Source organism: Kogia breviceps, chromosome 8, assembly GCF_026419965.1.
Source record: "Kogia breviceps isolate mKogBre1 chromosome 8, mKogBre1 haplotype 1, whole genome shotgun sequence".
Lineage (NCBI taxonomy): Eukaryota > Metazoa > Chordata > Mammalia > Artiodactyla > Physeteridae > Kogia > Kogia breviceps.
In genome coordinates this window covers 10,452,675-10,479,400 of record NC_081317.1, presented here as the reverse complement: position 1 = coordinate 10,479,400, position 26,726 = coordinate 10,452,675, and the positions used below count along the sequence as shown (strand labels likewise).

The window sequence follows — 26,726 nt, the reverse complement described above, 5'->3', positions numbered from 1 at the left end:
CTGATCAACCTACATCACCTTTCAAACAGTTTTTCAGCCTTCTAGCTTTGTAACTGCAGCCTTGAAACCATACTGAAGGCAGAAAAGCCAGCTCAAGATTATGACATTTCAATTTTAAGATATTTTAAAAAATAAAAGCAGTACAAAGCTTCAAGGCTGTGGCTAGAGAATCAGAAGGTGAAAACAGTTTAGGAAGGCAATTCGGTTTGATGAGTCAGAGGTCATTAGTGTTTCTATGGAAATATAGTACAGGCATTTCTCAGAAAACTGCATGTACTGATGAGCCTCTGACATTTTTCATTTACAATTCCTGGATCTCTGTAGTCACAAAAGAGATTGTTGATAATTCTCCATTCAGCTTGGAGGTTAAAGAAATTTCAAAATGCACACATACAATAAAATGTATAAAATAATCTCTCAGCTGCCATTTATTGAATCATTACTATAGGCCTGGCATTGGCTTGATGCTTTACACGAATTTTTCCTTTCTCCACCTTATAGGTTTAAAGAGATTATTGTATTCTGTTACATGGAAAGAGCCACAAAAGTCAAAAGAGAACTTCTATTCAGAGCAGTTGGGCTAATAAAACCCCACCTTTGCAAGGTACATGCTTTTCAACAGCTAGATGGGAACTTGACGTTATTTCAAAAAACAAACCCTGACATTCCCACAAAAGCAGGGCTTCAGAGTCCAAGAAAAAAACACCACACCTTTGATGAGTCCATTATAAACCTCCTCTTGAATAATCCAAGATAATCAGAAGCAGTTAGAGTAACTTCACTAACCAGATCAAACCGAAGTATAAAACCTTACATGAATGAATGAATGCACTATTGTAATTAAACAAGAACTAGGTTCTTTTGGAAAAATATATGTTACTCCCAGCAGGAGTAGGGAAAGTGAAGGAGATTTTTTTTTGCTCATTGTCATTTCAAAGACTAACCGAAGAAGAGTCTTACAGACAAAGGAGTTTGTTTGACTGTGGTCACAGAGCTTTTGAGGTCATTTCAGAACCATCTGTTGAGGATGATTTTTTTTTCTCCATTCTACTTTTCTGATTGAAAATATATTGTTTTTATAAACAGAAACATGTACATTTAAAAAATTCTAAGAATGAAAAATATTTTTAAAAAGAATGTATATGTATGTATAACTGAATCATTTTGCTGTACAGCAGTAATTAACACATTGTAAATCAACTTTACTTCAATAAAAAAGAAAAAGCCTAAGAACAAAATGATTCGCCTTAACTCTCTAAAATTGACCAGTTCAACTGAAGGAAAAAAAAAAACAAACCTCCCAGACGTTCTCTAAGTGACTTTTAAATTACTTCTTATTAGAAACATAATTCTGGGCACTAATCTCTCTGACATACTAGTTAACCATTAATGCTAAAACTCAGTACCATCTCTCATGTCTCAGCTTCAGAAATCCATTGTGTGGCAACAAAAAGATACAACATCTTTAAACTTCCACCCCAGAATCTTTCAAATATGAAGCAAAGCTAGTTGTTAGTTAATCAATCTATGAAATAACCCCCCAAAAAAATTTTTTTAAACTATTCGAACTGGAGTCAAGATAGAAGAGCAAAAACCAACATATGTTTATAGCACCACATAAATACAAGACACTCCACAAATAGGATTAAGGGTGAAAAACTCCTGCTGCTTCTTATATGCTACGCTTTCCTACATTCTAAAATTAAACTCAATAAATATTTACCTAGCATTTTCAATATAGGGCACTATGCTAAGTTAAAAGGGATACAAAGATGAATAAAGCTGGCTACCCCTAGATTCTTACAATCCCGCTCCCCACTGGTAAACACTAGTTTGTTCTCTATGTCTGTGAGTCTGCTTCTTTGTTATATTCACTAGTTTGTTCTATTTTTTTAGATTCCACATGTAAGTGATATCATATAACACTTTGTATTTGTCTTCCTCTGTCTGACTTATTTCAATTAGCATAATAACCTCTAAGTCCATCCATGTTGCTGCAAATAGCAAAATTTCATTCTTTCTAACAGCTGAGTAGTATTCCATTGTATGTATATTATCACATCATCTTTATCCATTCATCTGTTGACAGACACTTAGGTCACTTCCATATCTTGGCAATTGTAAATAATGCTGCCATGAACATTGGGGTGTATGTATATATATATATATTTTTTTAATTTTTAATTTTTTTTTTTTTTTTTTTTGCGGTACGCGGGCCTCTCACGGTTGTGGCCTCTCCCTTTGCGGAGCACAGGCTCCGGATGCGCAGGCTCAGCGGCCATGGCTCATGGGCCCAGCCGCTCTGTGGCATGTGGGATCCTCCCGGACAGGGGCACGAACCCGTGTCCCCTGCATCGGCAGGTGGACTCTCAACCACTGCGCCCCCAGGGAAGCCCTTAACTCTTTATACAGAGATGAAAACATCTATAGCAACTCTGATGTTAAAGCAACTTCCTAATGTTGAGACAACAATAAAGTGATACACTAGGGAGGCAAGACACCTGAACAATAGCTTTACTCTGGTACTAATAAGCCATTTGTGTAATGCTGAGGGATCTACTCCCTCTGTGCTCCATTTTCTCTTCAGTAAAAGGAGAAAGTCTGGCCAATTTTCTTAGTATTTTTTCAGCTCTAAAGTCTATGAAATTTTCAAAAGTTGGCAGTTGTGTATACTAGGGGATACAGAGGATATAAAGTTAACACTTGAGGAACCCTTAAGAGGTTGCCAAGATTCTTAGATTTTTCTTTTTTTTTTAACTAGAAGAAACCTTATAAATCATTCCTAATCTCTTCCATCCCACTCTAGCCCCCATTTTACAGAAGGGAGAGATTGTATAAAGGGAGTAACATCTATAATATCTCTCTGATTTAAACAATAATCATGGTCCTAAAGGCTTTGGCATTTTCCCAATCTAAAAATAGCAACAATAATAGTATGTACATGTCACAGGGTTGCGGAGAGGATTAAATAAAAAAAAATTTAAGCACTCAAGAGAGTACCTGGTGCATAGTACATGTTTAGTAAAGGTTAGCCATTATTATTATTTTTTTTAAGATGGACCAGTTATTCAATTAGGTTCTTTGTAAGAAGTTTAGAACACTATTTTGTGAGGATAAATTCCATTTGTAAGAGCAAACACAGAGCGGAGGTAGCCCTGGAGCTGAGGAACAGCTTTGATTCTTCATAGAATTTGTGAGTCCACAGCTTTCTGATCAACCTTGCGCTGCTCTGTAATCTCGTATTTCTCTCTCTGCGGGTTGAAGATCTTACCTTCCTGGTGCTTGGGCTTACACAGCTTCTTCTTGAGGTAAGCATCAGTGAGATGTTCTAGGATTTTTCACACCACTGATATCAATTTTGATGGAGGTGGCAATGACAAATTTCTGGTGTGTTCTGTGGAGAACTCGATTGAGGGACAGAGGCCCAGTCACAAGTAGCAAGCCACTGCTCAGCTGCTTCAGAAAGATAACCCTCTTGCCTCCGTGGCACCCAGTGAGGCAGATCAGAATGGTCCCAGGAGTGATGGCAGCACACAGTTTTCTGAAATGCTTACTGAACGGTTTTTTGCCATGACTTAACAGCTTTCCAGGCACATTTTCAGTAGGAAAATGTGAGGCATTTTTTGTTGTTGTTGTTCTGCTACTCGGGCCTCTCACTGCTGCAGCCTCTCCCGTTGGGAGCACAGGCTCCGGACGCGCAGGCTCAGCGGCCATGGCTCACAGGCCCAGCCGCTCCGCAGCATGTGGGATCCTCCCGGACCGGGGCACAAACTCGTATCCCCTGCATCGGCAGGCAGACTCCCAACCACTGCACCACCAGGGAAGTCCCAATACCTAGGCATTTTGCAAAGTTAACCACTCGGGTATCACCATTCTTGTCACCACCAACTGGTTTTGTGACAGTAGCAAGGACCATCACCTTCTTTTTCTTTTCAACCTTGGATTTAGCTGCTGAATACTTCATCTTGTACAAGGCCTTTCTGGAATACATAATTAATCAGGAATACTGACCAAGACAGGGTTTCAGCTGCAGTGGGGCTTCCCCTTCTTAACCTTGGCACCAGCATCTGCCTTTTTATTTTCTTTTAATTTTTATCAGAGTATGGTCGCTTTACAATGTTGTGTTAGCCTCCACTGTACAACAAAATGAAACAGCCATACACACACAGATATCCCCTCCCTTTTGGACTTCCCTCCCATTTAGGTTATCACAGTGCATTAGGTAGAGTTCCCTGAGCTATACAGTAAGTTCCCATCAGTTTGTCTAATTTATACACAGTATCAATAATATATGTGTCAATCCCAGTCTCTCAATTCCTCCCACCCCACCCCTTTCCCCCTTGGTATCCATACATTTGTTCTCCACACATCAGCCTTCTTCCACTTCTTCACATTTTTTCTCTTTAGTATTTGGCTTCTCAGCTTTTTCACTGCCATCTTGTTAGATGGGAAAATGGAGTTAGCCATTATTATCATAGTTGGGCAAGTCAGTCTGATCTTCACCCTCCAAGCCACAAATATAAGTATACTTGTGAAACAGACTTCTTGATTAAAAAACATAAACCACTTTGCAGCAGCTCTAGGGAAACTGTTCCACTCTGTGCACACACAGAGAATAGGACCTTTTATTAAGTCATCACTCAGTGCTATTATTGAGATGTTGGCTTCTTGATGAAGCTACAGCATTCATGTGAAAACTGACCTCTGGGTCAACCATTCAGATCTCAGATCACCAGACCAATGAAATAAATGACTGGGGCATGTTTAAGAGCTACAGATACTAGTCATCTACCCTGCCCAACTAAAATCATACTCTACTTGTGTAATACATGCATCCTTCTAATTTTTGATACCTGTTATAAGGTCTGTCAGCTTAGGGGTAAAGTTCATCTTCTAACATTATCATGCATTAGCATTAGCACACAAACATAATGTAGCATTCTTACTTCCAAATATGTATCTCAAAACTAAGTGAAATACCAAAAATGTCAGGCTTCCAGAGTGGGGAACCATTACTTGGTATACAGCACTTCTGATCTGACTTTAGCAATCCTGTTTCTGTATATGCTTCACATTCCTGAATAAGTCAGAGACTATATTTTTAGAATATTAGCTAATGATGTCAAGATGAGAAGAGTGTACTCATAAGGTCAACAAGGCAGACTGAAATACAAGCTGACCTGGAAATTGAAGTTGTGTAGACATACTGGTTGCTTACAGTCACTACCATGTTACTACAGACTTCATGTTTTCAGTTCACGATATTCTTTTTTTTTTTTGCGGGCCTCTCACTGTTGTGGCCTCTCCCGTTGCGGAGCACAGGCTCCGGACGCGCAGGCTCAGCGGCCATGACTCACGGGCCCAGCCGCTCCGCGGCATGTGGGATCTTCCCGGACCGGGGCACGAACCCGTGTCCCCTGCATCGGCAGGCGGACTCCCAACCACTGCGCCCCCAGGGAAGCCCACGATATTCATTTTTTAACTTGTTCCACATAGTATTAAGTAGTCTAATGTTATTTTGCTTTATTTCCTAAAAGCCATTAAGTATTACAATTCCCTCCCATTCCACACAGAGATCTACTTCTGTGTCACATGCCCAGGGCCAGCACTGCCTCCCTGTTTGCAAGGACATGTCTTAAATCCCACAACAGCATCCTTCTCCAACACCACTAATTGGTTTTGGACTTCATTCTTTTCCTTGGAAACACAAAAAGGTATCTTTTAAAAGAAATGGTCAGGGCTTCCCTGGTGGTGCAGTGGTTGGGAGTCCGCCTGCCGATGCAGGGGACGCGGGTTCATGCCCCGGTCCGGGAAGATCCCACATGCCGCGGAGCGTCTGGGCCCGTGAGCCATGGCCGCTGAGCCTGCGCGTCCGGAACCTGTGCTCCGCAACGGGAGAGATCACAATGGTGAGAGGCCCACGTACCAAAAAAAAAAAAGAAATGGTCAGGGACTTCCCTGGTGGCCCAGGAGTTAAGAATCCACCTGCCAATACAGGGGACACAGGTTCGAGCCCTGGTCCAAGAAGATCCCACATGCCGTGGAGCAACTAAGCCCATGCGCCACAACTACTGAGCCTGTGCTCTAGAGCCCGTGAGCTACAACTACCAAGTCCACGCGCCTAGAGCCCGCGTTCCACAACAAGAGAAGCCACCGCAATGAGAAGCACTCACTCTGCAACAAAGAGTAGACCCCGTTCGACACAACTAGAGCAAGTCCACACGCAGCAATGAAGACCCAATGCAACCAAAAATAAATAAGTAAATAAAAATAAAATAAAATTTTAATGGCCAGTTAAAAAAAAAAAGTTAAGACTTTAAACAAGCAATTTTCAAGGGGCACACCTGTCCCCATGCCTAAAAATGGAGGCGGCATTAACTCTAAAGTTTGGTTTTAATTTTTGCATTTGCCATTAAAGCAATATCTTCTAAATACTAGACTCCTTAAAGTACAAATGGTCCTTAGGATCCTCCTCTATAAGAATATGGTGCTGAGATTCCAAGAGTGTGAGGCCTAGAGTCAAACAGCCTATATATGAATCCCATCTCTCCCATTTACCAGGCCAAGTCACATAACTGCTCTCAGTTTTCTCATCCGCAAAATGACAGTAATAATGTAACTCTCCTTATAAGACTGCTGCACATAATTAGTACACGGTAAGCACACAATAAATTTCAATTTAAGAAAGACAAATGCTTAACTACAAGATTTTCAGAGAAAGATAATGATCACAAACTAAGTATTAACTATACTAATTTTTCACATGAATAGAGTTGCTAAATCACAATTCAGCTAAGAAATTGGTTTGGGACAAAATTTTTTTCCTTTCAACAGGAAGAACACAAATACTTCATGCTTTAATCAAGAAAGACATTAAGTTTTTGTTTATGATTTAGAATTTAAAGTGGTAAAATTCTAGATAGAGCATATAAGCTAGATAATAAAATTTCAAACCCTTGTTCTAAATTCTCCATTACTTCATACCAGGGCATGATGACAAATCTTACCCTGGGATAAGCTCTGGGTTGAAGCCCTGGGTTCAAAGTGTCAAAGAACAGTGAATCATATATTTTAGCTTATGCCAAGTATTAGAAAGATTTTATTAAAGTATCAATTATACCAAGTTTGGCCTGCCATACACTACACCAGTCTGGCCTCTGGGATTAGAAACCTATTAGGGATAGGTTTCACAAGATGATTTATCAAGAATCCACAGTAAATGTTCAAAGATATAACCTAGCACAGACAAAGTACAATATAGTAGATAGGAAAATCAATTCATGAGGACTTCCCTGGTAGTGTAGTGGTTAAGAATCTGCCTGCCAATGCAGGGGACATGGGTTCAAGCCCTGGTCCGCGAAGATCCCACATGCCGCGGAGCAGCTAAGCCTGTGCACCACAACTACTGAGCCTGAGCTCTAGACCCCACAAGCCACAACTACTGAGCCGTCATGCTACAACTACTGAGGCCCGCATGCCTAGAGCCCGTGCTCTGCAACAGGAGAAGCCTCCGCTATAAGAAGCACGTGCACCGCAAGGAAGACTAGCCCCCACTCACCGCAACTACAGAAAGCCCGCGTGCAGCAACGAAGACCCAGTGCAGCCAAAAATAAATTAAATTAATAAATTAATTTTTTTAAAAAAGATTTCTGCCAAATTCAGATCGACAGCTAGCACAGCAGCATTTTCAAGAATGTTCAATTTGTCTCTATCCCAGCTCTCTGCTGCTCCTGCAGCTGGAAAGAGCCAAGGTCAGAGAGGGGACCTCTGCTGGTGGAAAGATACATTCTGCTCTGCGCTGCAGGTAATAGGGGAAGAGATGGGGTACAGGAAAAGGGAGAGAAGAAAAGGGTATAAAATGACCGGGTAGCCATTTGGAAGAAGGAAACTGACAACAAATTCTGTAAGTTCTACAAATCAGATTCAGCAAACTGATTTTTGTTGAAATGAATATTGGGTAAAGTGGATATGTGGCAAACTAGTTTCAATGACTTGGATTTCGGTGCACTGGCTTGCTTACCCATGAAGTAGGTATATTAACCTTACTTACAGATAAGGAAATTGAGAAATGTTAAATAACCTTCGTACAGTAACACAGCTACACTCCAGGTTCTTCACACACTACATCAATTCATTCTCCAGTAACTTGTGTGGTGATTCTACATCCTTTCAGTGCCACTACCCTCCAAAAGAATCAAAAAAGTAGGAGAGACAGGCTTTAAACCCAGGTCCAACTAGAGCTCATGCCCTAACACACCTAGTTAATCACTACATCATAAAAATAGTTCTCTGAAATAATTTTAAATTGCCACCCATACCAATGCAGTTTGTCTACCATACTACAATAACTATTTATTCTACCCTCTTCTGCAAAAATTTGTATCTGCTGTTCAGAGGTTGAGTGGCACTGCTGCTACCAGACTAAACTAGAATACTTTCAAGGCAAAAGTCAAGATTGTAGAGACATTATTACTATATTTAGGCTGGACAACCTTATTACTCATATGATTTCAGATCAAATCTTGCACAACTGAAATTGCTTGAGAACCCGTACTACCATCTTTAAGGATCCCACACTGACAATCCCTGATGTGTGTGTACATATACACACACACACATACACACAGGTATATAATTTTATGATCAATTATTTTGGTCAAAGTGTAGGCTAGTCTCATTAAGTAAATGTAAAAACTTAAAATAATCCTAAAGTCTACACAATCTATATAAGGCATTAGTGCTTGCTCAAACTGTTTGCCTTACTACTGGGGTCTTCAGGGATTTATCACATTTATGATGCTAGGAGAAATGTCTTATCTCACCTACTGACACATAAAACTTGACTTTTCTTGTAGCAACATGTTCAACTTTCCTCCTATCAATAAGATAGTAGTTCAAGGCTCTCTAAACAACTGAAAATATATTTTGCTCTTTTTGGTAAGCAGAAAAATTCTCTACTCATAGATCTTATGATCAGCCCAAATATAAAGCATTTTTGCCTCAGCATAATCAGGAACTTTTACTAACAAAGTTCCCACTCCTGTAAAATATTTTAAGAATGAATTAAACTGTTACTTTTAAAAAGCATTAAACATTTATTCTGATTTTGAACACTGGGTTCAAAAATCTCTTTATGTTAAGATGGGGAAAAGAAAGATCTTTTAAGCAAACTGACACTTTGAAAAACATCACCCTACATTAAACCTCTTCAAATACATATTTCAAATGCTGAACGAAGAAATGACAAAGCTAATTTTTTTTTCTGTCTATTCCAGGCTTCTCTTCTGCACTTTAAAAGAGCCTCTTATTATTTCTGATCTTCAACATACACCCAAGGCTACCCTTAATGTTTTCGCAAATAGAATATGATTCTTCCTAACCTCTTGTGAAAACAACAAGGACTATAAATTTAACTCAAGACAGCTTTTGTCCTTCAGTTAGATTCAAGGTCATCTCAAGGCTTTTAATTACTAACCAGGATTTGAGGAGGTCTGCAATTGGTATAGTCGAGGGAAAGAGCAGCTGGCTTATTCACTTTCTTATTAAAAAGCCTTATAAAAACTGTGTCTTGGCAAATTGCAAACTCTCTTACCACCAGTGGTGAACAGAAAGAAGCAGAGCAAATGATCTTCAAACATTTGTGTTCACTCTCAATCAACCTCAACTTTTAAAATTACTAGAAGACTCTTAAATCTTAATTTCAGCAAGTATGATTTATGATTTAATTCAAAATTTGTAGATAGCCAGACTCTGAAAATATTTGTTTCCATTCTGAAACCAGCCCTGTTAAAAATTATGAATGCCCTTCAAATTAGCATATAATTTATTTAGGTTTTTGACTATCAAACCCTGTGCAGGGTCAGTGTTTCAGCCACTGAGGAAGCCATGCAGATTATGCAGATATCTAAAGGAATGTAAGTTTAACTTCTCTCTCCATGTACTTAATTTCCAATCAAATTCCGTTTTAAGTTTCAGGACATACTCAAGACTTTGAGGAAGTTGATATAGTTGTATTTGAAGACAGAGAGACACCCCCACGCCCCAATCCATCCTCCTGAAATTTTTAGAGGCAACCAGAGAAGGCTCCAGAGTGTCTTTGTGACCCATTCACCCATGATCTATAAGAGAAAGAAGGCAGCCTCAGAAGTGTCCTTAAGCACTGCTCTGACCAGGCTGGAGATACTGGGGTGGGGGGTGGAAGGCAATGTGCATGGGGGGCCTGGTGCCAGACATCTAAAAGATTCAGAGGACAAAAGGCATTGGGAATGACTTCACATATCCCTCCATAACATGAGAACAGAGGAAATAGCCTACCAGTGTCTCAATTCTATCTCAAGCATGAGGCATTTATTAAAAAAATAGTAATAAGTCCTAGATGTTAGTATACAAGATATCTTAGTGTAAATTAAACTGGTTGTTGGCGATGGTACACCGAGGTAGATACATACTTCTAGAAATTTATTCCCCCCAAAATAAGCCAAAATAAAAGAAAGCACAAGATAGTCTGAGCAGTATTGTTATACCAGTGAGAAACTAAAAACTATCTTAATGTCCAACAGTGAAAACAATGGGCTGTCATATAGCTATTAAAAGTTTTAAATAAGTTAATGTTGAATCAGTAAAGTTTATGAGAAAAAGACTTAAAATTAAACAAAAAGCATAAAACATAATGGTATATATTGTATGATCACAACAATATGCAAAAAAACTAGGATTTGAAGAAAGTCTAGAAGAAAACATAAGAAAATGCTAATAAAAGTTGCCTGGAGACAAGATTATAGGTAATTTTCCCGGCCACAGGCAATTCAAGCACAGAACTCAGAGATCACACCATTTAAAAATCTAAATACAAGATACAGCTAAATCCCTCCTGCTTACATGCAAGCACTTCCAACTGTGTTGCCCAGGAGGCATCCCTTAAACAACGTTCTAAACTTGCTTTCCAAACACGGCATTGGAAACACTGGGTATCCTTCAGCCAGGAGCCCTATCTATGCTCCTGAAACTAGCTTTGGAGAATAAATTTACAGTATTTCACACACTTCATATTACCCATAGATGCTCAGTAATTGTTTTTTTAATTAATGGGCACACTATATGAAAAGCAAACTTACTTTGAAATATTTTTTAAAGGCTCACGGCAGATAGTGCATTTTATCTTCAAATGTTAAATGAATCTTTTCATCACTGTAGTACTTTCAGAAACTGCTCGCCAGCAGTTAGCTCTGAATTCCAGCCAGCCCAACTATCTTTCAGATTTAATCTGTCAGCAAGTAAGGGAATATTTTTTTTGTGGGAAAGCAATCGTAATTTCCCACATTAGGTGATTGATTAAGTTCTCTCCCCTAAAAGGCTGATTGGTTTCCTGGTGCCAGTAAAATGATTGATGAATATTTCAACTGCAGCTCCCTTGCTAACCCCCCTCCACCCCTCCCCCATACATTGCCGCCCCTTTCCTGCTGGGTTCCCTTTTTCCAGACCAACAGCATTTAAGGAGGTTTTGCAATTTTCCTTAATGAATCCAAGTTCTCAAACTCAGAGCATTTGATCTTAAGAGGATAGGACTCTTCTCAATGCTGAATGAGTTTTGCAGATAAAAATTCATGTACAAGGAATGAGAGAAAACTCTGGAATGAACTATGGGTTTAACTCAATGAATGAAAATGTACTTACAAAAGAAAAGTGTGGCATTGAGGGGGTGGGGTTATAAATGAGAAGAAAAGTGATCATGTTAAAAAGAAAAAAACACAAATGAAAACTCTACATTGAATTTCGAGTTTACATTACAAATTATCATAATGTCATAACTTTAACTGCAAACATTTCTATGCGGTAGACCCAGAGAACAGAATTTACATGTAAATTATGTGATCCTACAGACTTCAAAGCAGCCAGGTATTCTAAAATTTAAACAGGGAAACAAGGTATGGTAAGCATTAAGGAATGTAAATATTCTTTGAGGGATTATTGAACAGTATCTGAAATCAAAATCATCCCAATGAATCTGGGCTGTGAGTACCACCATAGTTATTTGCTTTAGGCAGGGCTTTCCTAAATTACAACTTCCTGTTTTACCCAATTCATTTCATCATAAAGCTGGAAAATTCCTTCAGGGATTATCTAATTTAGCTCCTTCATTTTCTACGTGGACCCATAGAGACATGCCTTTATAAGAGAGCTAGAATGAGAACCCAGGCAAAATCTAGGTGCATCAACTATTTCCTGAGCCTCATACCTCCTCAAATAATGTGGCTGGCCTCCTCTCGCAATTCCTTTCCTGCTCAAACCACGTTGCTACCATAATCTATTAACCCCCACTGCCACATCAGTCTCACCATCTCCTTGCTAGGAAATCACTATCTATACTTTACAAGCTTTAGACAGCTGTTTCTTATATTTCCATTTTCAAAGGGTCACATCAACCTTAGATCAGTCCTCCTCTTTTTCATATAGCCAGCTTTTGTGTGGCAGAAATAAAAAAGGTATAGGGGACAAAGGCCGTCTTCTTCCTAAACCACATTCCCCAACATAGTCAAGCAAACAGCCAGGGGCTTATTGGCCATCACATCTTAATCTGGTGTATCTGGTCACTTTAGGTATAATGAGAGCTACATTTCCAAACAGAAATGTAGCTACATTCTGGTTCCAGGAGGGCCTGTCAAACCTTGGATTTAGCTTCAACACACGGCTTGACTTACATACTGGCCCCAATTTCCTGAAGTGACTGAAAAGCACGTTCCCTTCTCTTCTATTTTGAAGACTTTCTCTGACTACCAGCAAAGAACTCAGACTCAAAGGGCTCTGATTAAAGCAAAAGACTCAAGATTCCTGACCTGACCGTTCTTTCATTCGTCCATTCATTCAACGTTCATGAAACACCAATTCCTTGTGTTTCTAGTGCTGATGCTACAGATACAAGATATGGTATCCCTGCCTTGAATGGCTCAAAACCCCTTCTTTCCTTTGCACCCAAGGATTACCTCTGATTCTGCAAAATTATTTTCTGCTCAGTTGTTTTCTGGTTGGCTTATTACAGCTAACATAAGAGAAAGAAAAAAGTCACTTGAACTCTAACGGTGGATCTCTGTGACTCTCTAATCTATTGGGAGTTGAGTTCTGGGCCTCCTCAACAACTATAAATGGCCTGAATTCACAAGTGTCTGCTTTGAGGCAGACACTATGCTTGGCACTCTACAAACTTTGTCACGAGTCCTAATAACCCTACCCTCAATTTCAGAAACATTATAGTATGTGGGGAGAAGGAGTGGAAGGAGTGATTAAACCTAGGAAACAAATGATTAATGGTGTTACTAACTGTAAAATCTAGGGCTTAACCTCTGTGGGCTTCAGTTTTCACATCTGTAAAATGGAGATGATAACAGAACACCTACCTCATAGGGTTATGAGAATAAAGTGACTTGATATATGTAAGGTGCTTAGAATATTATATAAACAACTATATAAATGTTAGCTGCTATTATTATTCAATGAGAACACTAAAGTTCAGAGAAGTGACAAAGTCACATAGTTGTGATCTTTGTTCTGCCACACTCCAGAGTCCCTGCTCTTTCCCTCTCACACTATCTAACCAAAATCCTTCCTCCTTTGCTGAGACTACTACTGCGATTTCCAAAAAACAAAGCCCTCTGAATAGATATCAGTGGGGGGTTTCCCCCAGGTGGTTTATTATCCTGCTAAAAAGGCATTTTGGAGGAAGGACTGTAAGGCTAGAGAGAAGCCTCCTAACAGGTTAGATTTCGAGAGTACAGCAAAAATATGGAAGAAAAAAAACAAATCTGACTCAGTTATTAAGCTTAGTAATTAGCACGATTTAACTCAACTGAAACTTGAAATAATATCCAAGCATTAAAGTGAAAAAGGAAAGGCATGTATCTTCTCACTACTAAGCTGCCCGCCCACCCCACCCAGAGAACACAAAAATGCTTTGAAAGGTACATTACGTGAAACTCCAAGAACATCAAGATAACTAGAGAGCTTTCAGCACGGTAGCCCAAATATCACACTGATCGTTCATCATCCACCAATCTTCATCTTAAGTTCTGATCCAGTTACTCCTTACTGTTACTCACATTGTTCTGTGACATTTCTTCTGCCAGCAAGCTCACTACAGAATGAATTCTACCTAGCAACTACCCTAAGGAGGAAATCCCTAACCCTTTAACAACACAGTAATTGACTTACACTAAAATATTACTCACACTAGGAAAGGGTATTCTTAACACCAGAAGAGGAGATACTTCTCCTATACAGACTTTATTACCACCTCTCTCGGTGCAAACCAGGTTAAAGGAAAACCAATCTACAAATTGACTTTGCCAAAATCACAACTTTAGAAGGCTCTGTGAAAGCCAAACATGTCTACTGAAAGCAAACAAGCAAACTATTCTTTTCTTTTATGTTCATAATTTGGGGTTTTCTTTTACTTATATTTTTAATTGAAGTATAGTTGATTTACAATGTTGTGTTAATTTCTGCGGTACAGCTAAGTGATTCAGTTATACATCCACATATACATTCTTTTTTTAAATATTCTTTTCCATTATGGTTTATCACAACTATTCTTGATGTAAGTTTTAAAAAGCAAGATAGGATTTTTATCTCATAAATATTTAATCTTTATAGCAATGATTCTTACCAAGTAATAAAGTATTTTTGTGTTGTCAGATTTATTTCCACAATTATAAATCCACCCTTGGTGAGGAAACAGGTTTTATTGGAAAATTTCTAACACAAATAATTAACAGTTAAGCAAAAGGTTTCATGTAGCAGGTAACAAAAGCCTTATCAGAGAACTCAGTGACGTGAACTTCATTTAGTCTTAAGTAAAGAAAACTTAAAATGATATGAACTCTTTTCATTTTTTCCTCCATAGCCCCTTTACAGAGTTTTTTTAAGAAAAGAAAGAAAAGGAAAGGAAAAGCCCAAAATAACTAAGTTCTAATAATAGTATTTAGTAAAATCACCATTTTCTTACACATTAAGTCCATTTAGAAAAGAGGTTCTCCCATTACTTTGCTCTGAACAGTCCTAGGAGCCCTTTTACACACTTAAAAATTATTGAGGACCCCAAGAGCTAATGTTTACATGGGTTATATCTATTGCTATTTACCACAGTATGAAATTTTTTAAAGTATCTATTAATTCATTTAAAAGTAACAACACATTACATGTTAATATAAATAACATATTTTTATGAAAAATAACTATAATTTCCAACAAAACAAGATTGATGAGAAGAGTGGCACTGTTTTATATTTTTGCTAATCTCTTTAATATCTAGTTTAATTCTGGCAGCTAGATTCTCCTATATGCTTCTGCTTTCAGTATGCTGTGATATACTGTTTTGGTTGAAGTATATGTGGAAAATCTGGCCTCACACAGATTTATAATTGGAAAAGAAGTATTTCCTAATTAAAATAATTGTGGGTATTTTCCTTTGATAATACACCAAAATTGAGTAAGCGGTGGTTTCTTAAAGAGGTTAGTTCAATGTGAAATCTAAAACCATATAAATGAACTTTGTGTACTCTGTTACGTTAAAATCCATTGGGCTATCTGGCATTTTGAACACATCTTTTCCCCATTCAGATTTGTGTAACATCATACAAAGGATAATAGGGAACATTCTCCTTCACTGAAATACGATCTTCAAAACGTTGACACATTTCCTCATGTAATATCAAAAAAATCACATTTATCAATAATATCACCACTGGGCTCATCAGAAAAGTCTTTAAGTATTGGGAAGCTGTCAAGCTCAAAGTGGTAGCTACAAGTTTTCCAAAATTCTAATTGTCACTTGAAAGTTCAAATTTTACTCACCATCAACAAACACTGTCAGTTTTCCCTGGCCTAACAGGCTCACTGTTCTTTTTCCAAAACATGGTCTGCCAAATACCCAAGTCTGAATATGGTTTGTCAATTGTTCTTTCAAGTAAAAATTGTGTTCCATGAAAAAAGCAGCTAGTTCAGCTCACAACATAATTGCACAAGCACTACTCCTTAAAAAAAACTATTCTATTTTGGTATGCAGCAGAAATGTGTTGTGTGTACTTGCCATTTCCTCACATAGATATCAAAAACATGTGTACTCAAGGGTAGAGATTTAATAAAATTAATCATTTTTACTGCTTCATCCAGGACATTCTTCAGTGAAAATAGCTTTTTTTAAAAAATACAAGTACATGGAGTTAAAGAATACAATGACTACTAGTACAATATGGTGCCTTGATTTCTGCTGAGGTGCCAACAATTTTTACCCACCACTGTTTCTACAGTATCAATGCAAATGTCAACACGGTTAAAAAAAAAAAAAAAATGGCAAATAATGTCAGCATTATTAGAAAAATAGTTCTGACCTCAAGAACCTCCAGAAGGGTTTCAGGGACCCCACCCCCAAGAGGTGCGTGGACCACACTTTGAAAACCACTGGTTTACACAATACAGTAAATTAACAAATTTAAGGACTCAATAAGTAGGAAGATATTAAGTCAGAAATGATCTAGTAACAAATGAATGATAAAATGATACAATCCAACTGTATACTATTTCATTAATCATTTACGAATTTTAAAAGGCAAGAGATGAGGAAGCAAGATAAAAAGTGTATAAGGCTTCACATGTCCTCTTTTTTTCTTTTGTGAGAGAAAAACTAAATTGTATAAATTGGAGTTAACTGTGATAAAAAGAACACTGTATCTGATGCAGTAGAGCATAAGAAATTAATAAAAAAAAAAATCAAGACTGAATTTTCAATCCCTCCAAGGCAGTACCGCTTCAAGACTGAAATGAATGCATGAATTAATTTTTCAAATGAAAACTAATATAAGTTAATGTAGTTCCCCCCACTCCCCCCAGTCACTGAATCAGCATGTCCTTCATTTTGACACAGATTTGTTACTGGAATGTTTCCGAAGTCTTTGGACTCAAAGGAAGTATTATAGGCATTTAAAAAATCTGTTTAATTAATTATGTCCTTTTTCAAACAATGGTTTTACAGGGAAAATTAAGAACACAGACATTTTGACACTACAATGATGGGATGGAAGAGCAAGCATTCACAGACCTCTGAAATGCTTTTATAGACGGATACAAAATTCCCTGATACTATGAAATATAAGGAGTTGGAAATAAAGAGTTGAGAAGGCTATCTACCTCTTCCACATGAAGAATTTAGTTGTGCATTTCTCTCTCTCAAAATTATAATTCTTGAGTATATTTTCTAAAAAACTACAAATTGTTTCCAGTGCAAACAGTATTTCAAGCAAGTATCTATGTTTGATATATCCTTTGCTAATATCACCACTGCCATTCCAATGTGCTATAGCTTATTACTCAAACAATTCCCTCTATCATTATTACCAATTTCTCTTTATGATTTCTCACTCTGAGATGAGAGCAAAATCACTACTCTGGTTCAAACCACCCACAGAGTGTATCTTCAAATCAACTGCCCGGATTTGTTTCCAGAATACATTACATGTTGCTGCCTAGGGAATTGGTTTTGGAAACATTATACTTGGCAGCTGACGTATCAACAGTGCCCGTAGAATTGACACCAACCTAAAGGCCAGAGTCCTTCCAGAAAACAGAAAAATATGCTGCTACTGCCATCTGTGGTTTATGCTTGAATAGCTTCTCCCATGTAAACAAACTGAAAGGTGTACAGTTTGCAATTAAGATCCAAAGACTTCATCATTTGAAGATACTTTTTAAAATTAACTCTTAATATAACAAACTGTACAGTTTATTATATTATATATTATATTATATATATAAGTATATGACATAAGAATTTGTGATTCTCTATTTGAACTTATTAATATAATGCTGATGGAGAAACCACAACTACTCTGAATAAAAATTTTTCCAATGCATAAAGGCTAACTTTTGTTTTTCCCAAACACACATTCCTAAAGAAATTCAAAACACTTGAGTGCCTCCTGTGGACTTATAATAAGGATAATTTCTCTTTTGAAAGTGATTGTCAATACTAAAACATCCCCCAAATTTTTAAAGCAAAAAATGTATTTTTAAGGAAATTCAGGATTTTTCTATTTAGACATGAGAGTTTGTGCTCTTCAAAATAAATTTTAAAGATTCACTTATCCCTATAATTTTTTTTCTAAGAACAACTTCCAAGATGCAAATGAAGCCTCAAAGTAGACTATTTTCGCAACTTATTTTCTCTGTTTGCTTTCTCAAATGACAACCACTGTAGCTTAGGGATCAAAAGATTTGGTGCTGCTGGGGGTGGGGAAAAAAGCAATTCAGGTCCCCGGCAGCCAGATGAGGAAATCCTGGTTCGCTCCCCAACTAAATCACTGTTAATTAGAATTACCAGGTTACATAGTAAAGTCTTATTTAAATAATCATAAACAAACAAAAAAAAATCTGTTTCTTGAAAAGCTGTTCTCTGCAGGCTACTGTTTAACAGCAGGTAGTAAGGGAAGAATGAAATAAAGTAGTAAATGTTTTAATCTTTCAAGTAAAGTTTTCTATTTATAGTTATTCTAAACCACACTGAAAAGGCAGGTTAGCCACCTCACAATGGTTTTCTTCTAATTTTCCATTATCTAAGGCCTAACAGTCTTATCTTTTTCATAAAGACAAGTCATGGTGGAAAACAAGCAATAAATAGAAGACTGGGCCTGATTCTTGGAATACTGTATATCAAAGTTAATCCAGAGGGTTTTTGTTTGTTTTTTGATATAAGAATAAGTTCAGACAAATCTGAATCTTCGGCTCTAACAGGGACGCAACAACCTAAAAAGAATTACCTGCTCAGTACTTCTTGCTGACTTTAAATAATGCTGGTATTTCTGAACCCTAGTTATCGATCAAAGGCATCCGTAAACCCTTAAGAAATTACCTGAACCAGGAAAAAGTTGACCTTAAGAATACAAAAGTTTGAAAGAAAACGTTTTCTTTCACAACTTGTTGGTCTCAGAAATACTTTCGAAGTATTACAAAGAGTAGGGTATATTAGATCACTACCTGTGCGGACATATTCAATAGCTACCTTCTATCTAAAATTGTTTCAAAAACTCTTTTATTCTTTGCTGAAATGCAAGATTTATCTGTTGATTCAGAACTTTTGATTTTTCTGACTGTGAACCTTTTTCACATATAAGACGGCTGGTTCACACAAAATAAGTCATTTTTATTGTCCTACTTTAATAGAGTAGATTTGACCAACAATGTAAAATTTACTCCTAAGTGGCATCTTCCCAAATTTAACTTTCAACCTAATTATATAAATGGAAAATGTCATTTAACTTGGCTACAACACAAAAGTATACAAGAACCAAAAATTATGACAAGGCCCAGAAGACCTACATGAGCTTGCTGAAAATAGACTACTAATGTGGAAGGAGCTATACCGGCTTTTGAAATTCTGAAGCCAAAAGCTACCATCTGAATACAATTCATTAATGGGCCAATTTATTCAACACAAACCAATAAATACCCACCTAGTTATAAAAACAAAGTGATGGTGTCTTAATACAGCATGAAACTCACAAATACAGCCCCAGTCCCCAGAACACACAAGCATCATCAGCAATTTAAAGCCATCTTGCACAACAGGCACTAGAAGTGGTATGGAAACTTCCTTTACCAATATCATACTTGCAGTTGGCATTTCTACCCTCCAATCTCCACTAACCTAAACCTAGATATTTAAACCTTTGCTCCACAACCCCAGGAAAAAGTGGAAAAATTTGAAAAACTACAGAATACATGATTTGGGCATATTTTAGGAAATTTACCAGCAGTTTTGTCATTAGCTCATCTCCCTCTTCCCCCTCGCTAACTCCCTTTCACATGCTAATTTATGCAGTACACACACACACACACACACACACACACACACTTACTTTTACTATAGAATTCAGGATGATTTATGGACTAGGAACATGTCATGTTCATATTCTGATTACATGAAACAGAAATGCTCAGAAAGAAGATAGTGGATGGTAAATATGAGATTGGAAATGTGGTCATCTCACACCTCAGCTGCTCAAAATCACCAATGAATCTGTTCATTGTTGCCTTTCACTGTTCCTTGGAGGTCACAGAACCTACTAAAAAAACACCTGTTTGCTGTTTTACTAAAGAACAACCGTACTATAGTATTTTTTTTTTAATGGAAGTAGAAAATTCTGAGGTGACTCAGAACTAACTTGATCTTTAAAGTCACATAACTGAAAAGTTAGATTGTCATGGAAAACATCTGCTAATGTATTTTCAGGAATAAACATTCGGATGCTATGGTCTTAGCAAAAAAAGGGCATGATGTTATTTAGTGAACTCTCCAATTCCTCTAAAGTGTAATTATATAAAACATGCCTTTAATTACTTAGAGTGGCTTATTATCTTCCTTTGCTTGAAATATTTAAAAGTCTACTCCGTTATTCTCTAAAAATGAACAAGTGCAATATTCAGCATATACCTCCTCAAATCATTCATCTTCCTTTAAAATTATGACTAAGTGAGTTCATGTTTGTCATCAAAACCTAAAAGCAGCAACTGAAAATATCTAGCGCAGTCAGCACAGGGAATTCCTGGAAGGGTGATGGTGCATCAAAAGGCTAGCAACTCTACTGCAAAAGAATAATAAAAACCATTAAAACCATTTAAAGGACTGTAAATTCAGCATCAGTGGCATTTCTGGCAGGAAAACATTTCTAAAATTCCACCTCCAGTTTATTTCTTCATGACACAAACCAAAAGACCTCCTATCTAGATAGCTATCTATTGCAAATAGTTCATATAAAATAGAAATCAGTCGCTAAGATAAAAAGCCAGGAGAATTCATTTTCTCTGCTCGGAACCTAAGCAGTTCCATTTACTTTTGAAGAAAAATATTAATTAGTAAGTGAACGAGAAAAAAACAAAAAAAGTCCCACCATTCCAAAGATAAACTTTTTTTTTCTTTTTTGGTAATTCTTCTGTGAGCATGTTAAGTTATAAGAAATAACGAACATAAATTGTAAAACAGAAGACAATGCTCATTTTTACACTAGAAAATAAAACTTCCCACAACAGTCTAATGTTTCACATATTTTCTTTAAAGCCCATCAAACTGCCAAAATCCCATTCTGTTTTCAACAAAAAGGAAATATTTGTAGCACTAAACTGGACTGATGCCACCTTAGCCTAAATGTATTGCTTGATAACATTCTTTTAAATGGTACAGACCGATTGAGGAAATGAGGCTGTGAAAGGGAAAATTGATTAAGAGTTAAAATTACCACTGAGTTCTTTAAAATGTACTAATGAATAATTAATAGCAAATGCAGTTCCTAGGCTTCCCTTACAACAATATTCTCAAGTAGAACTGAAAGTACTGTCTGTAGTACAATCCATCAGCTACGTGTCGCACAGGTGGATACAGGAAGTATAGACACACAGAAAGGCATTATGAAAATACACACACTAATATGGGCCATAACACAGATCTAGGACTTGGGTAAAAAATCAGCATGATAAATTTTACATCACGATTTACAACTTTAACACATTAACACCAAACCAAATCACCTCTTAAAAAGCTCACAAGTCAAAAGCACTAAAGAAATCCTTTGTTCCTATGATACTGTCTCCTTCTACCCTAACTGGATTCCAGCCTCCTCCTTTGTGACACGGGATTTTATTGATCTCAAACATGTTCACATTCAGAAATTAGTCTCCAAAGACATCCCAAGGGACTGCCAGCCACCTAGATACCACACATCACAGACATCTCAGAAAAGGACAAGAGCTTTGAAAACATATCACTATTTGGTCAGCAACATTAAGTGAAGTTAACCAGGCTCTCTTCGAAACAGACTTTTCCCTTAACTGGTAAAAACAAAAAATACCAGGTCTAGTCAACTGGCAATAAATGTTTGACGAGTTAATAAATTTATAAAGGCGCAGATCCACCCCAATATTTCTCCCCTTGCGTAGCTCCTCATTCATTCAACAACTGAGCGCCCAAGTGACCTATTTTCAGGTTGCTTTCTTCACACCTGCCAGGTCAATCCTGATTGAGAAACTTCTTGCTAAAGCAATTAATTTTTAGTGCCTCCTAACTGTCCCGGGTGTTTGCATTCAATTTGAAATCTGTTACTTGTTAGACACTGTTCGGTCCTAGATCTTTCAGAGAATTGCGCGTTTATGGCGCAGAGAAGGGAGGAGACACGGATCTCCGAGAGCCTGCCCCTTATTCGGAAATGAGGAGATGTGAAAGGTGGAAGGCAGGGCAAATAAATAAATAAATCGGGTTTGCCGCCGAAGCGTTTGCGGGCCGGTACGAGCACCCTTTGTAATGCAGGCCTCCCGGGGCTATCGCCTGCGCTAATTGCTCCAGGGCGCTTTCCAAGTTCAAAAGTTCACCTTTTACGACCTCACAAAAGCTCCTTACACGTTACCAATAAAAACATTCCGCGGCAAACACTGAGGGGGAAAATATCAAACAGATACAAATAAAACACCCTGCGGGGGTAGCAGAGAGCCGGGGGGAGGAGGGTGAGTCGGGCCCAGCCACAGCCCCGAGGAACCTGAGGACTTGGCCCGAACGTGGGGGCAGGGAGAGAGCGGTGGGAAGGGCCGGGCCAGGTGAGGAATCCTCCGGGCCTGGTCTCCGGGACCGCGAAAGGTAAGAGGAGAACTGAGGTTGGGCAGGCGCGGGCCGGGACAGGCGGGTGTAAGAAGGCAAGAGGCAGGTGTCCCGGGCACCCGGTCGGGCCGGAGCTCTGAGCCAGCGGGGAGAAGGGGCTGAGCAGGGCGGGGGGGGCAGGGGGGCAGGCGGGCAGGAGAGCGCGGGGAGCGAGCACAGAGAAGCGGGGTGCGGGGTCCGAAAGGGAACCGCTGAACCGGTAGCTACGGAACTGGGGGTCGGCGCCGAGGTGGAGGCTGGGGCAGCAACGGAAGCGCGGCACCACAGAGGAGAGGCAAAGAGGCTCCAAAAAGCTGAGGGGCAGAGAAAACCAAGGGGTCGAGGGTGTGGCGGCGGCAGGGCGCAGAGAGTCCGCGGAGGGAGGAGGGACCCGCGTGGGGGACAGTTGGGGGGGGAGGGGAAGGGGCTCGGCGCCGAAGGGACCCTTTGGGGAAGAGACCCCCACAGAAGGGTCCCCCGGGTGGGGGAGGAGAGGCTCGGAGAAGAGGGAACCCGAGGGGGAGGGGGGCTTCCCCACTGACGGGACTCGAGGTGAGGGGACCGGGGGAGAGCGAGAGGGGCCGGCACAGAGGGGACCTGGGGGAGGGGGGAGGATTCGCGCAGAGGGACGGGGGGAGGGGAGGCCTGTGCTGAGGGGACAGAGGGGAGGGGAAAACGAAGGTCGGGGTGGAGGGAACCAGGCAGGGGGAGGATCCGCGCGGAGGGGAACCGGGAAGGAGGGGGAGGAGAGGGAGGGTCCGCGCCGAGGGGGACAGGGGTGAAGGTCCGCGCTGAGCGGATCCCGGGCCGCCACGGCTTCCCAGAGTGAGAGTCGGCTGAGAGGAGGGGAATCCCCGGGGTAGGGGACAGGAGGTTGGTTCTCGCCCGGCGAGACTCTGCACGCCCCTCACCCACCGTTGCGCGGCGGCGGAGGGAGCGCGGCGGGCGGCTCCAGGAACCCCGCCGAGCCCCCGCCGCCTCCCCCTCCGCTAGGCGGCCGTTCGTCCCGCTCCATGCGGTGGTGCTCAGGGCCCGCGCTTGGTTCGCTGCTCCGCCATGACCGGCGCCCTCGTCGTCGTCGTCGTCCGCCGGGGGGGAGGGGGCTGTCAGGGGCCGGCGGGCTGCCGGCCGCGGCGCTCTCTGGGCCCCGAGCCGCCCGGCTCCGCGCCCCTCCGCGCCGCGCCCCCTCAGCACTGGCCAGCTCCCACCCCCGACGTCACGCGTCGCTGCCACGCACTGCTCTGCGGGGCACGCTGGGAATTGGAGTCCGCCGAGCGAGGCCGGCCACGCGGGACCCCACCAACTGAAGGGGTGGGAGGAAGGAAAAGCGGCCTTCAGAAGGGAAGGCCAAGGCCTTTCAATATCATGAACCCTGATGAAAACTTCTGGTAAAAATTGAATAAAGATTGCTTCAGGGCCTTCTCTTTATTGTGATTTATCCATGTTCAACATCCCCTACGACGCCTCGTATCCCCCCGCCCCGAGAATGAGTCTTTCCTAGGAGGCGGATCGCGAAGGAGCCGGGTGAGCACGTGCAATGAAGCCCAGCCCTGTGGGCGGGGCTTAGAGGGGGCGGAGCTTGGAGTATTCACGAGGGCCTTCCTCCGCGGCTTCGGGACAAATTGGACCCGAGATTAAAGGGCCGGAGTTTAACTCGAGGTGACCGCGTTCGTATGCAAATGGAATCTATAAAACTCCGCTTTCCGGGATACTCTTTAAAGCCTTTTACCTCCGGGTGGGCGGGAAAGATTAAAGTTTCTCTTCCTCCTCTTTTATTCTCCCCCTGCCCAAAGAACAGAATGGCAAACTAAGCTTCTGGCCATTGATGCCGATAAAGAAACTCAGACTCTTGACTCCTGAGGTCTTGAAGCCCTCCGTTTGAGAGGGTCCTTACCCGGTCTTGTTCGCCTTCCCTTCTCCTCAGCTTTCCTATCTGTAAAATGGGGTTGGAATAGGGACGGGGTCCAATTGGAAGATCCCAGTCTCCCCCACACCCGCTCCTTGCCTCAGTTTCCCAGAGCAAAATCCCAGATTTTGCAATTTCCCATGCTGAGCCCACCTTCTGCGGCCACCAGGTGGCGCGCGGCCTCCAGCCTCTGGGCCTGCCGGGGGCGTACGCTTTCAGCGACCCTCTCAGGAAAGGGCGCATTGCGGCTGCCTCCCAAGGTCTAACTAAGCTCTACCTGGCCTGTTGGAAAACAAAGAACAAGAACGCTGGTTCCTTGCCCGCCTCTACTCTGCCGGGTTATATTGCAGCTTCCTCACTGGCTGCCCATTCCCCACCCTGACCCCTACCCCGCCTCACCAATCAGTTGGCTCCTCTATGTCATTGCTTGCTTAATTTTCAAGTCCTCATCCTGGCATTCGCACCCCTGCCTGGTCTGACCCCTGCCACATTTCCCATCACACCCCTTCCCTCACCTGTTAGGCAGGATGTTTTGCAATGCTTCCCTCCATTTATGGGTTGGTTGGTTGTTCCTTACCGACACGGGTTAACCTGTACTGCATCCTTAATCTGCTCGGGCTACCGTTCTGAGAGATTTGCATTAACGCTATGTTCTCTAAACCTCACATTTGCTCTGTGAGGTAGCTCCAATGTTGCCGCTATCATACACTGATGAAATCACCTATCAGTAATGGGGATTCCAAAGCCAGTCGGTCAGACACCTGAACCTGAACACTTGGCTTCTTCACACTACTGGTTTCACCCAACCCAATCCCAAACTCCTATTCATCTTTCAAGATCCTGTTCAAATAGCCCCTCACGGATATCTCCCACCAGGGAACATCTAGTTCCCCTCTGTGTTCCCTTACTGCTCTGTTGAACTCTCTGAACTCTCTGTGGACTGTGAGAAATGATCTCTCTGTGATTGCTTCCCCACTACCGTTCCCCAGCCCCAGAGGGGGAGGGGAGGGAGACAGAGGAGATGGGTTTTCTGGGCCATTCCCTCAGCTCTGCGTTCTAAAATGAGTTAGGACCAGATGGCCTTCCTAGAGCCAAAACTTGCTTTTGTCACAGACCTCTGGAGGCAGTGAGTTCCCCTTCCCTGGAGATCCAATCAGGGGCTAAGTGGCACTGCAGAAACCTCCAGAAGGACTGGGGTTTCAGTGGTGGATGAAATTCTAAATCGACTCTCAAAGATGGACAGAGAAGTTCAGCCAAATCCTCAGCCCTTGGAAGTAGCTCCTCCTCATCCTTCAGACTCCAGCTCTGTTGTCAGTTCCTCCCAAAAGCCTTTCTATAAACTTATTTATTTTATGTATTTATTTTTGGCTGCATTGGGTCTTCGTTGCTGCGCGCGGGCTCTCTCTAGTTGCGGCGAGCGGGGGCTACTCTTCGTTGCGGTGCACAGGCTTCTCATTGTGGTGGCTTCTCTCGTTGCAGAGCACTGGCTCTAGGCGTGCAGCCCTTGGTAGTCACAGCACGCAGGCTCAGTAGTTGTGGAGAACGGGCTTGGTTGCTCCGCGGCATGTGGGATCCTCCCGGACCAGGGCTCGAACCCGGGTCCCCTGCATTGGCAGGCAGATTCCTAACCATTGCGCCACCGGGGAAGCGCCGGGGAAGCCCCCAAAAGACTTTCTAGATCTCCCCTTTTTCTCACTCTCATCATTATAACCCCAACTGCTGAGCACAGAACCTGAACACAGTAGACACTCAATAAATAATTGCTGAGTGGGTGAAAAAACAAGTAAAACATATCTGATCTTTCTACTTAATAACTGCAACTTTGGTTATCTCCAAGCCTCAAAGTCCTGGTTTCTAAGGGGGGAGGGATAATAGTGATAGTTACTACCTCACAGGATTGTTATGAGAATGAAATAAGATGATGCATGCAAAGCAATTAATATAAGGTCTGGCTTAATAAATGGGACCTGTTACTAATGTTATTTAAAGAGTGGTCCTAATTCCCAGTTACTTCTCTTCTGAAAATGCTTCTTGGGAAGAGTCAACTACCACAAAACTGAGAAAGGTGAGGGAAATGACTCTGTACTGAGACCCCAGCCACTGACTGTTCTAAGCAGATAGGGTCCTGTGAGGTAGGCACTTACTGTGGACTCTTTC

At 40.9% G+C, this 26,726-nt stretch overlaps 1 protein-coding gene and 1 pseudogene across 2 annotated transcripts in view; both read right to left on the bottom strand.

The window, feature by feature from the left end:
- The window catches only part of NR6A1 (nuclear receptor subfamily 6 group A member 1), a 210,284-nt gene extending 186,463 nt beyond the window's left edge, over nucleotides 1-23,821 (bottom strand). For both annotated transcript variants that reach the window (XM_059073100.2, XM_059073101.2), the window contains exon 1: nucleotides 23,579-23,821. In XM_059073100.2, the coding sequence (XP_058929083.1) occupies nucleotides 23,579-23,678 (100 nt within the window). In that variant the 5' untranslated portion in view covers nucleotides 23,679-23,821. The remainder of the gene's footprint in view (nucleotides 1-23,578) is intronic.
- LOC131761900 (large ribosomal subunit protein eL6-like) lies at nucleotides 3,093-4,423 on the bottom strand (annotated as a pseudogene).
- Nucleotides 23,822-26,726: the final 2,905 nt, after the last annotated feature.